The sequence below is a fragment of the Heptranchias perlo genome, chromosome 11 (genome assembly GCF_035084215.1).
Source record: "Heptranchias perlo isolate sHepPer1 chromosome 11, sHepPer1.hap1, whole genome shotgun sequence".
In the NCBI taxonomy this organism is placed as follows: Eukaryota; Metazoa; Chordata; class Chondrichthyes; order Hexanchiformes; family Hexanchidae; genus Heptranchias; species Heptranchias perlo.
This window is the reverse complement of record NC_090335.1, coordinates 48,314,674-48,329,341: the sequence shown is the minus strand read 5'-3', so window position 1 is coordinate 48,329,341 and position 14,668 is coordinate 48,314,674. Positions and strand designations below refer to the sequence as shown.

Here is a 14,668-nt window from a genome sequence, read left to right as displayed (position 1 = left end):
TAGCATGCATGTAGTCCTGAGTTGTAGCGTCATCGGGTTGGCACCTCATTTTTAGGTACGTCTGGTGCTGCTCCTGGCATGCTTTTCTACACTCCTCATTGAACCAGGGTTGATCCCCTGGCTTGTTGGTAATGGTAGAATGAGGAATATGCCAGGCATCGTGCTGGAATACAATTCTGCTGCTGCTGATGGCCCACAGCACCTCATGGATGCCCAGTTTTGAGCTGCTAGATCTGTTCTGAATCTATCCCATTTAGCACGGTGGTAGTGCCACACAACACATTGGATGGTGTCCTCAGTGTGAAGGCGGGACTTCTTCTCCACGAGGACTGTGCGGTGGTCACTCCTACCAATACTGCCATGGACAGATTGGTGAGGACGAGGTCAAGTAAGTTTTTCCCCTCGTGTTGGTTCGCTCACCACCTGCCGCAGGCCCAGTCTAGCAGCTATGTACTTCAGGACTCGGCCGGCTCGGTCAGTAGTGGTGCTACCAAGCCACTCTAGGTGATGTTGCTTGAGGGATCAATGTCGGTCAGGATACCGAGGAGAACTCCCCTGCTCTTCTTCCAAATAGTGCCATGGGATCTTTTACGTCCACCTGAGGGGGCAGTTGGGGCCTCAGTTTAACATCTCATCCAAAAGACGGCACCTCCAACAGTGCAGCATTCCTTCAGTACTGCACTGAAGTGTCAGCCTAGATTTTGTGCTCAAGTCCCTGAAGTGGCACTTGAACCCTAAACCTTCTGACTCAGAGGCGAGAGTGCTACCAACTGAGCCACAACTGACATATGATGTCTTATTGCATCCTCGCGATGCCCCAAAGTGCTTCATAACCAATTAATTATTTTTTGAAGTGTTGTCAATGGTGTGATGTAGCCAAAGGAGGTGCAAAAACTGAACTGAGAACCTGGAAGACTGTGCCTTGATAATGAACCAAGTACCATCACTGTCACTGTGCAGTGATTATGGCGATATTATATCAGTATCTTCAGTGGGAAGTTTCTTTATCTGGATAATACACCAGAGATGATACCTCATTACAATCACTGATATTAAGAGTTAGAATTCACAGATGAAACAGTGAAGATGATTCAATCAGTTGGCTCAAACAGCATAAGTGAGGTCCAGTTAATGCTACAAAGCAACACCACCCGATTTATTCAGTACGGTACTAAACACCAGAATGAAGCTTGTGCAAACTCTGATGGCGTCAAGAGATCAAAGAACTGTATTCCCCAGCTGCACTTTTCATACTTATACAACTCTAGAATTAGAACAAAGGAAAGCTGCTACCTAATCACTGCGGCACTAGGCCATCTGCTGCCAATTTAATACTTGATGTCAAAGTCATGGTATCACAATAGTCACTGGAACCAGTCCACAATCCGTGGATGCTGCAGTTCATACTAATTTTTTTTACATCTAACTTACTTCATTTAATTTTTGGCACATACAGAATATATCAGCAAGAATCAAGACTTTATATCCCATTTGTTGATCTAACTATGACTAAATTCATTATTTATCAGGTCAGCCTATGGTTTGCCTTATGTACATTAAGGAGCAATTAATAGTCAAACTTTGTCTTCAATTAGTTTATCAAGATTGATTTGATCCGAATTGTCAATCTCAGGTTAAATTTGGTGTGGGGGAGGAGGGGGGTGGGGTGTGAAGGGTAGTTTAACTGTGATCTGGATTAAATGAATGAAACAGCCATACAGGAGTAGCGGTTCTCATTTTTTAGTTGAAGTACCATTTTCAAAGTTTACGAGTGAGTGTGCAGTCATCAGTTTTTGATAAAGGGATCAGCAAAAGTTGAACAAACGGGTAATATGTGTGCTTAAAAGCCAAAAAGACAACACTGACTGGGAGGAAAGGGAAAAAAGAATCAACTCTTACTGCATGACTACATGTGAGAATACTCTATGTGGTTCCTATAAAATATTAGTAATCCTGTATTTTTTCCTTTGTGTAACTTTTTGTCGATTCTCTTAAAAAAGCTCAGTTGTGTTTTTTTCACATTGCAACTGTTAATGCTTACTATAGGTATAATTCAATGTCAACAAGTACTGACATTTTTTAATAGCCAACTAATATTCAACTTTTCCACCCTTCCCCATTTTTTCGAATTGAAAAATAATGGAAGTGGTCTAAAACGGTAGCAATGTATATTTGATAATGTTTAGGTGGCACCAAGTTTGGTTTTAAAGGCCTGGAGATTGGAGAAGAAAAGATAGACATGGGGGAAATAAGGAGTTCCATAGTTTTTAAGTCCTGGAAAAGAATGTTAAAGCAAGATATTATGCAAAGAGTCTTGACATCAACAAAGTCCAGGTATAAAAAAAAGAGCATATAAGAAAACATATTTAGAGACTGCAAGGAACAGACGAATGTATGGAACAGCAACGACCATAGCAATATTGATAAAACACAAAGATGGAAGAGGTTCGGATAGTGAGTAAGAGTGGGATCACATGGCAAACAAGCTATTTATTGTAAACTGTACATGTTTGCAAAAGGAGTGCTGGAAGAGTATCCCCAGATATGGGAGCAGTTATTCAAGTCTAGGACAACCTTAACTGTTAATTCTGTTTAAACTCTAAGAGAAAAGAAGTGCTTGGCACGCAAAAGAAAGCCAAGTTTCTTGGAGACCACTTTGGAAATGGAAAAGATGCGGGAATTCCAGTAAAGTTAATGAAGTCAAAGATGGCAACAGATGAAAAAAGACCACGGTGGAGCCAATAAGGGAGAGAGGCAGTTGTTGTTGATTACACTTGAGAGATGCAAAGAAACTAAGGGGCAGAATTTGCCCGGAGCGGCAAACCAACGGTGCTCACCGCTCTACAGATTAATACTAACCTACTAACTTACTACGGTCTTTTCTTCCGGCACTTCCTTGAATAGGAAGCGGAGAAGAGCCCAGCGTCAGTTCAAGCGAAGCTAGGACCCTTGGAGAAGCGAGGGGATCACACTCTCCCATTGACCAACCAGCTGCGTAACTCTTTGCAGGCTTCCAATGTTAAAACCAGGAAGTGAAAGATACAACATTAAAATCTTTGTAAAAACAGTTACAGACAATGCAGCGAAAAAAGAGGGTAAGAAATAAATTGAACTAAGTAAGAGAGAGACAGAAGGGATAAATAAAAAATGTTTTTTTTTAAAAGACCAAAAACTGTTAAAATAGGGAATAATGAGACTTCACATTTTTTAAAATTAAATTTTAGTTGTTTGGCAGTCATTAAGACTTACTTAGTTTAGACTTGATATTTTTAAGCATGCCTTTTTTGTGGCGATATTAGTTACTGTCCAGCTGGGCAGAGAAGCAAGTTGCCACTTTTTCAATGATTTTCCTGATTGCACCGTGCAATATACCTTTAATTCGAAGCTGTCATATCACCAGTGAACCAGTAGGAGCAAGTTCTGGATTTCCACCATTCACTGCACATGCGAGAACGCCAAAGCTTGCTCCTGCATTTCGCCACTAACAACGGCGAGCGCTGTTGAGGTCACCGTTATTTCGCAAGCAATTTCTGCCCATAAGTTAATGAAGTCAAAGATGTCAACAGGTGAAAAAAGACCACGCTAGAGCAAGAGGCAGTTGTTGTTGGTTGTACTTGAGAGATGCAAAGAAACTATGTATTTGAAGAATTCAAAAAAACAAGATATTTAATACCTCATTGATGGTGATTCAACCACTATATATGAGAGGACTAGGAATAGTGCAATCTGAAGGAAATTGCTAAACACCGATTGTAATCAGTGAGCATGAACAAATTTCCAAGAAGAAAAGATAGATTGAAAGTAAGGAACTGAAGAGCCGGCATAGGACAGGGGTGTGTTCACAAACATATAATTTAAAGGATACCATTAGGAACAGAGATCAATTGGAGCCCAGAAAACATACCTGGCTAAAATCTAACTTGATGCTTGCCATAACAGTGCAACTAAAGGTAGCAATTTATAGCCAAGATCATAGAGATTTAAATGGAAAGAGAAAGAGAACCAAGAAGGCCAGGTTTCTCTTTAGGAAAGCTAACAACCGGGCCATCAGAACAAAAGATGCATGGAAAGGAGAATAACTAGAAATTACAAGAGATGGCTGTGGCAAGGGACAGGAAGGAGCAGTGGATGAAGGGGCAGGAAGACAGCAGCTGATGTTTCTTTTCAATATAGTTGAATTTAGCAGCTCTAATGGTGGATTTACAGAAGTTATAAACAGGGATAGCGTTGGCTCAGGTGCTTCACACTGATCAACGCAACAACTGCAACAGGCAGAATTGTCACGAGACACGGTAGAATGACTGGTATGTATTATCAGATCTGACAGTTACTTCACTGGCACAGATAAAAGGGTCAGAAGAACGAAAGCAGCCGTTGGACCAAGGAAAACAAAATATACCAAAAGAATTACAAAATTTAGTACAATTTGCCAATACATGGTTATCAAAATATAGGCTATGTCACTGCCAGCAACTGAATACTTCTCCAGAAGTGACATATGACCTGATAATGTAATACTGAGATATCACCTCACTGATACCACAGAGTATATTACTAACAACTGCATTATGTTTCCCACTGCAATCATTTTTGTAACTCAGGGTTAGCTAAAAATGATCTGTTGAATTAGTGGAAATACAGATTTCAATTATTTATCTACACAAATGTTATACAATAATCCAAAAAGAAATTTTTCACAACAGTGAAAATGCCACTCCAATGGGCCAAAACATAACTCTCAAGTAAAGTTAAGGAAAAACAATTTCTAATGGTTAGAGCAAAGTTTCAAGGTTTTGTAAAAAGCACTTACAAGTGGAGCTTGAGTAATTTATCACTGAACCCTGAGGTAAGATATCCATCATAAATCATTTTTTTCATAAAATTCTAAGTAATTTGTACAGATTTTTCATCACCAACTTTCTCCTTCCTCACCTGTAATCCATGTTTGTAATTTGAAGACATCAACTCCCATACTGAGGTACAATTCCCCAGGGGGCAGACCCTTCTAGTACATCACCCAAGTGGCCAGCAGAGTTAGTTTTAACCACAAAAAAATAATTTCCACCTGCTGGCTTTCAAAAGTGTTTTTCTTACTGGCCGTGATTATTACGAGTAACATCAGCAGCATAATGTTCTCTTCAACTATTGATATAATGGCTACAATTTTACAAATTAATCTGCAATAGATTACCTGGAACTAGCACCGTTCTATATAAACAGATTACAAAAACTTGCATTTATTTGGTGCCTTTAACATAGTAAAACGTCCCAAGGCATTTCACAGGAGCATTGTCAAAAAAAATGACACCGAGCCACATAAGGAGGTATTAGGACAGGTGAACAAAAGCTTGATCAAAGAGGTAAGTTTTAAGGAGCGTCTTAAAAAGGAGAGGTGGAAAGGCAGAGAGGTTTAGGGAGGGAATTCCAGAACTTCGGGCCGCCAATGGTGGAGCAATTAAAATCGGGGATGCGCAAGAGGCAAGAATAGGAGGTGCGCAGAGATCTCAGAGGGCTGCAGGGCTGGAGGAGGTTACAGAGATAGGGAGGGGCGAGGCCATGGAGGGATTTGAAAACAAGAATGAGAATTTTAAAATTGAGGTGTTCCCGGACCGGGAGCCAAAGGTCAGCAAGCACAAGGGTGATGGGAGAACGGGACTTGATGCGAGTTAGGATACGGCCAGCAGAGTTTCGGATGAGCTCAAGTTTATGGAGGGTGGAAGATGGGAGGCGGCCAGGAGAGCATTGGAACAGTTGAGTCTAGAGGTAACAAAGGCATGGATGAGGGTTTCAGCAGCAGATGAACTGAGGCAGGGGCAGAGACTGGCGATGTTACAGAGGTGGAAGTAGGCGATCATGGTGATGGAGCGGATATGTGGTTGGAAGCTCATCTCAGGGACAAATAGGAAGCCAAGGTTGCGAATGGTCTGGTTCAGCCTCACATAGTGGCCAGGGAGAGGTATGGAGCCAGTGTCTAGAGAACAGAGTTAGCGGAGGGGACCAAAGACAATGGCTTCGGTCTTCCCAATATTTAGTTGGAGGAAACTTTTGCTCATCCAGTACTAGATGTTGGACAAGCGGTGTGACAAATGAGAGACAGTGGAGTGGTCGAGAGAGGTGGTAGTGAGGTAGAGCTGGGTGTCGTCAGCGTACATGTGGAATCTGACATTGTGTTTTCCGATGATGTCGCCGAGGGGCAGCATGTAGATGAGAAATAGGAGGGGGCCAAGGATAGATCCTTGGGGGACTCCAAAGACAATGGTGTGGGAACAGGAAGAGAAGCCATTGCAGGTGATTCTCTGGCTATGACTGGATAGATAAGAATGGAACTAGGCGAGCGCAATCCAACCCATTAAGAGCCTAGTGAGATATGCTCACCTTATGAGCGCAAGTGTGTCTCTTCAATTGATGATTTACATCAATCAAAGATGTCGATTTGTAATTGTGATGCAATATTTGTGGAAGCACAATTTATTTTCTCCACACAAACGAGTTAGAGGATACAAGTCTGGGATTCAATATTTATCTTATGGATTGACTCAAGTATTACAACAGTTATGTATTGGGCTCACTTTTTGGTTGTGTTTCAGATCCAAAAGGTTCTTGTCAAATTCCCCATTTATACTAGTCAGTATAAGTGAAAGCACAGAACTGGTATATCAGCAGATTCAAAACACAAATATAAAATCATTGTTTTTATCTCCATGACAGGTATTGTAAATGAGAAATTTCAACATGCCACCAAAATCTAACTGTCTTTTTTTTTGTCTGTCCAACCACCATCTCACAGAGGTACCAATAGCAAACACTGGCTACTGGTTGGCAATGGATAATCTCATCTACTTCCTGAAGGAAGCACATAGATTGAAAAATGTTCCACTTTCTATGAAGCTATTTGATATTTTGTTAGAAATATACTCAGCAATCAACAAAATATAGTAATACTTTTAACACTGTGCATTGTAGCAGCAAAGAATCATTCTGTAACACTTGAGAACTGGGCAGAGTGCACAGAGCAGTGGTACCATTAACGAACAACGTCCATGAACGTATTTCTGGGAATCCTTTGCAACGCAAAACAAATTGCCTATTCTAATGTTTCAACATTATACACAGCTGTAAGTCAGAGAAGTTACTTGTTTCCCATCGGCAGGATGATCAGAAGCTTATCTTTTTTATTGGAAAAATTTAGATTGCAACATGCAAGAGTGTAAATGCTCAGAATAAATCATACATAATGTAGCTATGGCAAATATGACATATTACTATGCGATTAATATTGGATTTTATATTACAATTACTGCAAATTTTGTAAATTTTGTGCTGATCTCTGCTCTTTGGTCTCAATTCCTGCAGAAACCAGGGCTGAACAGCACCACAAGTATACAAAATTCCGTTCCTTCATTTCTCCCACCAATATTTTCAGAATTTTAAAAGTGTCATTTCCAACCCGCACAGTTAAAAGTTAGTTCGTTATGAGTGTTGTAATTCTAAACAGTCATAATGGGCAATCTTTCTTTTGCAAAATTTGTTCACCTGAGGAGACTGGGACTAGTGCCCAACTGGTGACCCAATCCCTAGAAATGCAATAGGCACATCTACAAAAATGCCTTCGACAACTTGTCAGAGCTAGATTCCATTTCTAACACTGTGGCTTCAAAATTCTAATTTAACATGCACTTCAGCAAGGACAATTTTGCAGCCTCTTTGATAATGGCAAACTGACAACTGATCAAATGCAGAATTGAAGTGGAGAATACATCTCCGTTATTTGCACCAAAACCACAATTTCATTTGTTTTTTTTTTAAAAAGATGAATTTAAGAAGAATGGAACACATTTTTCTTTGTGGACCATCAATGTGGACTGAACCTGAACCCAAACTGACAGGTTAAAGTCAGGGTAATAACCAACTGCACCAGTGTTTTTTAAAAATGTTTACAGCCCCTCGAAAATATGCCCAATTGTGATCTTCAGTAACCATTCATAGGACTGGCAACGTGTTAGTCAAGTTCCTCCAGAAAAAAATGAAAGCTGCCTCTAAAAGCACCGACACTACTAAAACTGCAGCATTACTAGATGGCTGGAATGTTATATGTTCAGCATGGAATTTGTCCCACATCCAAGGTAGAATCTACACAATTCACTCGCGGCTCTATTGCTTATGAATGCTTCAGTATTTCTCATTAATGGGATAACGTCTATACTTCAACTTTTAAGTATCTTGTTCATCCCATGTGTTTGTTGATCCAGAATTTTGCACTGTGATCTAGTGCTAAAGAAAATTGAAACAGTTCTAATGTTTCTAAAAGAAAATGTAAACAGGTAGGTATAGCTTAAAAGTCTGACAGTAAAAAATAAATCACTGCAGACAAACCCTTTCAAGAGTAATACAGGGATAGGGGATCCTGCATTTACAGATCCCCAAAACATAGCTTAGCTTTCTCTGGTTAGGACAACTTCTTTTTAATCCACAAAAGTAGACTTTAGTCATTTCCTCTTTCCTTTAAAAAACACTCAATGTAACAGACTTGCTCTGACCACCACACCAAGGCTTTGAACACAAACTTGCTGGAGGCTGGGCATCAGAGTCGGAGCAGTGGGTACCAAGTCCCTCTCACAATGACAGACAACCATAAACCTGCAGGCAAAGATGAACCAATGACACTGTACACTAAAGGCTCTTTTGCCTTGAAGGCCAGGTCACAGGAGGTAGTCCAAATGCATTGTTCTCATGTATACACCAACATAGAGAAGCCAGTCTCAGTTAAGACCAGCTGTGAACTTAATTCTGGCATCTGTGCGCATGCACGACTGGCTGTGACTGTTTGGCCAGTGTCCGTGTGCAAAGTACTGATTCACGCATGCACAATGGCGAGTTTATATTAAGACCAGCTGCTTTCCATGGGCATGAATGTAGGACAACTAAACACTTAGGCTGCTCTCCATGACCTGGCCTTCAAGATAAGAGAATGAGGGTGATCCAACAATGACAAGTTATTTGAAGACCAAGATAGACCAAAAAAACCAGCACATTGCGACATCATGATGCCAGTTTAAACTAATCTGGTGAGTATTATTTATTTGCTGTCAACAGCAAGAAACTCACTTAAAACGCTGCTCAAAATGTTGCTTGAAACAATTTTTTTTTGAGTAGGAAGCAAGTTGCATTTTATAACAAAACAGAAAAATGAGACAATGTAGCTTCATTTAAGACCTCAACAAATTGTATAAAAAAACATGTCAAAGCATTGAAGAAGTCAACAAGATGGACACCGAACAAAAGGAAAAAGTCATTTTCTGGGATGGGTGGGGGGGGTGGGGGGCAGGGGGAGGAGAAAAGATAAGGTAGATTTAGGGATAGATTAGCAGATCTTTGAACACAGTGAGCCAATTGGAGGGGGAGGGATAGTGACTTGCACTCATCACATTGAGATTCAATTCTCATGTTCTGATAGCAACTACATACATTGTCACAAATCTACCTTTTACACTTTGGGCAGACATCAATGTAATTCAACCCTTTGAGAACTGATCATTTTAAGAACATAAGAATTTAGGAACAGAAAGGCCTTTCAATCCAGTCAGCCTGCTCTGCCATTAATAGAATTTTTCATGAATCAATCTGACCCCTTTTCATGTTTTGTTTAAACTCATACTCCATTTTCTGTTGAATAAAGAATGAATACAATTTCCTACTGAACATTTCAGTATTTTCTAGCCAAAGTGACAATTTATTGCTTTTTGAAAGCTCCCAGAATACATACCCTTTGTGCGAAATGTTTGATATTCTAACATAAGTAAACACTGAGAAAACAGGTGAAAATTTATGCCCTGGTGTAGAAGCTAATGCTCCATTTTACATATTGTTCTAAACCTCTTTGCCTTGCTATCTCTCCCAACCTTCAGAGACCTCCTCAAAACTTAGTTATTTGACCATACTTCATGTCACCGCTCCTAAATTTCTCCTGTACTCCCTGCTCCGTATTCTCCACCATAATGTTTTGTTGAGTGAAAGGCACTATGAATACAAGTTGTTATCGCTGCAATCCAGCTGGAGAGTAAGCATGTAGGCGTCACTGTTGAAAAATTTCAGCAGAGTTCCATACCCCAACATTCCATTTTCAGGAGAGATAGAGAGAAAATGGGACAAACTCTTCAACAACGCTAACAGCAACCTGCAAATTTCCTGAGTGGCCAGTTCTAGGTTGCAGACTTAGACATGGTTGTTACCAATATCGTTTTATCCTTTTGCAAACAGCTTAAGGTGTACTTCTGCAGGACAGTACTGCCTACCTTTCCTCCCTGTGAGAGTTAATTAATGCAAATTATTTCATCTAGTACCAACCAAGTTGAAAACTAAAACTCGTATATTGTGAGAAGAGTTTAAAAAATTGCAGATGACCTGTGCTGGGCTCTCTTGTTTTCCATTTATATAAATGGTTTTGTCACAGACACGAGAGGAATTATATCAAAAGTTTGCTGAAACCAAATTAAGGGGCATGGCAAACTGTGAGCGGGAATGCAGGAGGACAGACAGTTTAGTAAAATGGGCACGAGCAATTCAATGCAGTGAAATGTTAAGTATGTTTTGGGGAAAAACAACAGTGAAAGAAGGTGCACCCTAAACAGCAAGGTTGTTAACATAGTGGAGGAAGAGTGAAGTCTGGGGTGTAGATATACAAGACATAAAAAACACAAATGAAAATCTGGATTTTATAGAGGCACTGACTGTAAAAGTAATAAAGGAAATGATATTGAATTTGTGCAAGACCAGAGTTGGAGTATTGTGTACAGATCTGAGCACCCCACTGTAGGAAGGAATTTAGGGCCATAGAAAGTATACAGTGGGCATTCAATATAATTATACCAGGAATGAGAGGTTATAAGAGTTAGCTTGGCTTGGCTCAGTGGTAGAACTCCTACTTTTGAGACACAAGATTGTGGTTTCAAGGGCTATTACAGGACTTGAGCACATAATTTAGGCTGACACTTCAGTGCAGCACTGATAAAGTGGTCAGAGTGCTGTCTTTCAGATAACACGTTGAACTGAGACCCCATCTGCCTGTTCAGATAGGCATAAAAAATTCCCATGACAATTTTTTGAAGTGAGAGTCCTTCCAGTGTCCTGGTCAGCATTCATCCTTCAACCAAAACCATCAAAACAGATCAACCAGTCATCCATCTCATTGCTGTTTGTGGAACCTTGCAGTATGCAAATTGGCTGCTGTATTTCCCTACAAAAACCAACGGTGACTACATTTCAAAATGTAATTAAGTGACTGTGAATCACTTTGGGACAGCCTGAAGTCATGAAATTCACCATATAAATGCATGTCTTTTTTAAAGTTATGAAGTAAAAAAAAAGCACCAATTTTTTTCATCGGTAGAGAAGGTTAAAGGAGAATCGAATAGAGGCTTTCTAGATTATGAAAGGTATTGAGAAGGTAAAACAGTGACAGATTGCTTCCACTGGTTGGTGAATTGGCAACAATAGGCCACATATTTAGGATTATTGTAAGAATAGAGAAGCTGAAAGAAATGTTTTTACACAGAGAATTATTAAAACATGGACTGCTTCATTAAAAATAGCTATTAAGGCAGAGACTACATAATTTAAAATAAAATTGGATAAGTATTTGAAAAGGAAGAATAAAATGGGATATGGGGAAAGGGTATAGAAATGGGATTACAGTAGATAGTTTCAATTGAAGAGCTAGCACCAGCATAGGTCCAATGAGACGAATGATTTTCTTTTGTGCTATAATTTTATATACCAGCTACAAGTGATGAATAGTTAAAGTAACTGTTAATAGAAGTGATTCACTTAATTTTGTATATTAATGAGTTGGAAATCTACTGCTTACATAAATTTGTAATTATAATGGAAGAACAGCACTATATATTGGAACAAGAAGAAACAATGCTATGGGGGCTGGTATGATTGGGAGGGCAGATTCATTTTCACATTCCACTCAATTCCCGGTGCAGTGTGGCTTAGAAAGCACTGACTGGAAGCCCAGGTATCTTTCTGCAGGAAGGGGATAAAAAACACAGGGAGGAGTTCACTACACTACCATCGCATAACTGATGGCGCATGATTCCCCCTCCGAGTTCAACACTAGTAGTGAGAACAAGCTATTTTCACTCTCAGCTGCTCAGAATGCCCTATGAAAGGGGGGGGGGGGGGGGGGGAAAGAAAATCCAAGATTATGTAAAGTAAATTTTTCACCAACAATACACCAAAATATTTAAAAGGTTAATAAAAAGACTGATTTTGAAAAGGCCTTGAAAGAGTAGCAACTTCATAATAAAACAAAAGAATCAAAGAGAAAAAAATGTGGAAACAAAATTGAAATAAAACAATAAAATTATCACATTTTCTTGAAAATGGTTACTCTCAAAACAAAATATCCCATTTACTAAAACAAAACTATAAAATAAATCCTTAAAATGTGTAACAATGCAGCCAGCAACAACTGTAATAAGATTTGACATCTTACAAAACTGTCAACTTTGGGGAAAATGTTAAGAATGACATTTAGGATCAATAAGAGTGACAGTTTGCAAATCATTCTAAACCTAGGACTGTATTTACAGATCAAAACAGACAATGTTTTAAATCAGAATGTGATGATTCCCACTCCCAATGCTGACATTTGCCAAGCCTGAAATATCGTGACAGAGAAATTAATTCTATAATATTTGTTCTTTCTCTAAAGATACATCAAGGTTCACAGCATCAGTGAAGCTTTCAACAATTGAATACATTTTAATTACTAAGATATAACAAAATATTAAAAGCAGACAGTTACTGGGAGCACGAGACAACTTGGAGAAATTCTATTGGGATACTAATCGGCAAGTCTCAAGTCTGTACATCTCAATTTTCTACCAACACATATGCAAAACTGACCAGCTAAGAACTAAACACCACAACATCGTCTTTGGCTTCTCCCCAGAAAAGTGGTAGCCAGCAACCAGTTGGAATGAGTACAGATTTTAATTATTGGACCCTTTTGCAAGTAGCAAATTAAAAACAAAATGATCACAATTACATAGACTTTACAGCACAGAAACAGGCCATTCGGCCAGTGTTTATGCTCCACAAAGGCCTCCTCCCACTTTATGAACTTCACCTTATCCGATCAACATATCCTTCTGTTTCTTTCTCCCTCGTGTACTTATCTAGCTTCCCCTTAAGTGCATCAAATTGTAACCCTATACCAATATGGCATCTTCCAACCTAGTTTTGAATTTTTTGTTTACATTTTTGTAATTACATTGGGTGTAATTATACTGAGCTTGATGATGATGCTGTGAATCCCAAATTACTATTAGGAACAAAAAAAAAGTGTTACTTTCCCTGCAACAATATTCCAGGCCCGGCAAATGGCACTCGTTAGGAGCGATACTCCTGTCTGAAAACTTAACCTTTCAAGCTAGGTCACTCTTACCGATCCTAAATGACAGTCTTAACATTTCTCCCAATGATGACAGCTCTGAACAATCTTGACAGGACCTGAAGGGTTCAATCGTCTATGCGTGGCGGTTGTGTAATGCTATCATCAGGCCTATATTAACTGGCTCAATGACTAGTTGAATAATCGGCGCTGCCTTTTACTTATAATAATCATTTCAACTTTTATGGAGGAAAAAAAATTCTTCGCATCTTCCGCTGCTCCCCACTCCAAACCTGCAGCCCCTCCCCCCATTTTCTTTGGATCTCTGTACAAAATAAAACAATTACTGGTCGGCAAAAGGAATAAATCTATTTTCCAACAACATTTAATTACGGACAAAGTGCGACTCGGCTTCCTTTAACGATGGGACAGCTGCGGCTGTCAGGAGGCGGTTGCTCCTGCTGTGCCTCGCCTCTTGCCCCAGCCTCAGTACCTGTGTCGATGTTGATGCTCCTCCCCGCCTCCATGCACCATGACTCCGCCGCCGCCGCCTTGTGGACCGGCGCTGCCGTCTCGTCCCGCCGGCCTGCCCTGCTCGATATGCGGGATGAGTACGTCCTGCAGCCCCAAGTCGAAGCGCCTGTGTTTGGAAGAGTCGGGAAGAAAGAAGATGGCCCCGAAGCAGAGGGTGATGAAGGCGCTGAGGATGAGCAGGAGGATGAATTTCTCCGACAGCCGCAGGGTGGCTCTGTGATGTGGGTAAAAAGAGACGGACGAGCTCGGGCTCAAAGCCGCCAGCCGACGGCTCGACACCGGCAGCAGCGCCGGGCTCGACATCCTGCTCCAACTGCGGGGACCCGACGTCAGGGAAGAAAGAACAGCCGCTTTCAATATTTTTATATCAGATGAACTGGACGGTTAAATATCCCCGGCGTGGCCCGGCATTGCCGGGCCGCCTCAGTATCGCCGCCGGGCGATCGACATCGACCCCCGGTGGAGAGCGTCCAGCCGTCACGGTAACTGCTAGTGGAGAGCTCAGGTACAAACCCCACTGCGCGTGCGCCGCCCAACGCAGCAGTAAGGGGAGGGGGAACGAACCCCCCCCCCCCCCCCCCCCCCCCCCCGGGGTCTGCTTCTCTGCGCATGCCCGACAGCGCGCTCGCTCTTTGTCATCCAGGTCCAGTTTTTGTATTCAACATTGCTTGAAAAACTCCCACGTTGACATGTTGCTCTTAGACTCACACCTTTCGCTGCAGATCACGTTGCAGG

General features: G+C 40.8%; 1 protein-coding gene across 2 annotated transcripts in view; it reads right to left on the bottom strand.

Annotated features, from left to right (window-relative positions):
* The window catches only part of man1a2 (mannosidase, alpha, class 1A, member 2), a 142,810-nt gene extending 128,355 nt beyond the window's left edge, over nucleotides 1-14,455 (bottom strand). For both annotated transcript variants that reach the window (XM_067992950.1, XM_067992949.1), the window contains exon 1: nucleotides 13,893-14,455. In XM_067992950.1, coding sequence (XP_067849051.1) covers nucleotides 13,893-14,236 — 344 coding nt within the window. In that variant the 5' untranslated portion in view covers nucleotides 14,237-14,455. The remainder of the gene's footprint in view (nucleotides 1-13,892) is intronic.
* Nucleotides 14,456-14,668: the final 213 nt, after the last annotated feature.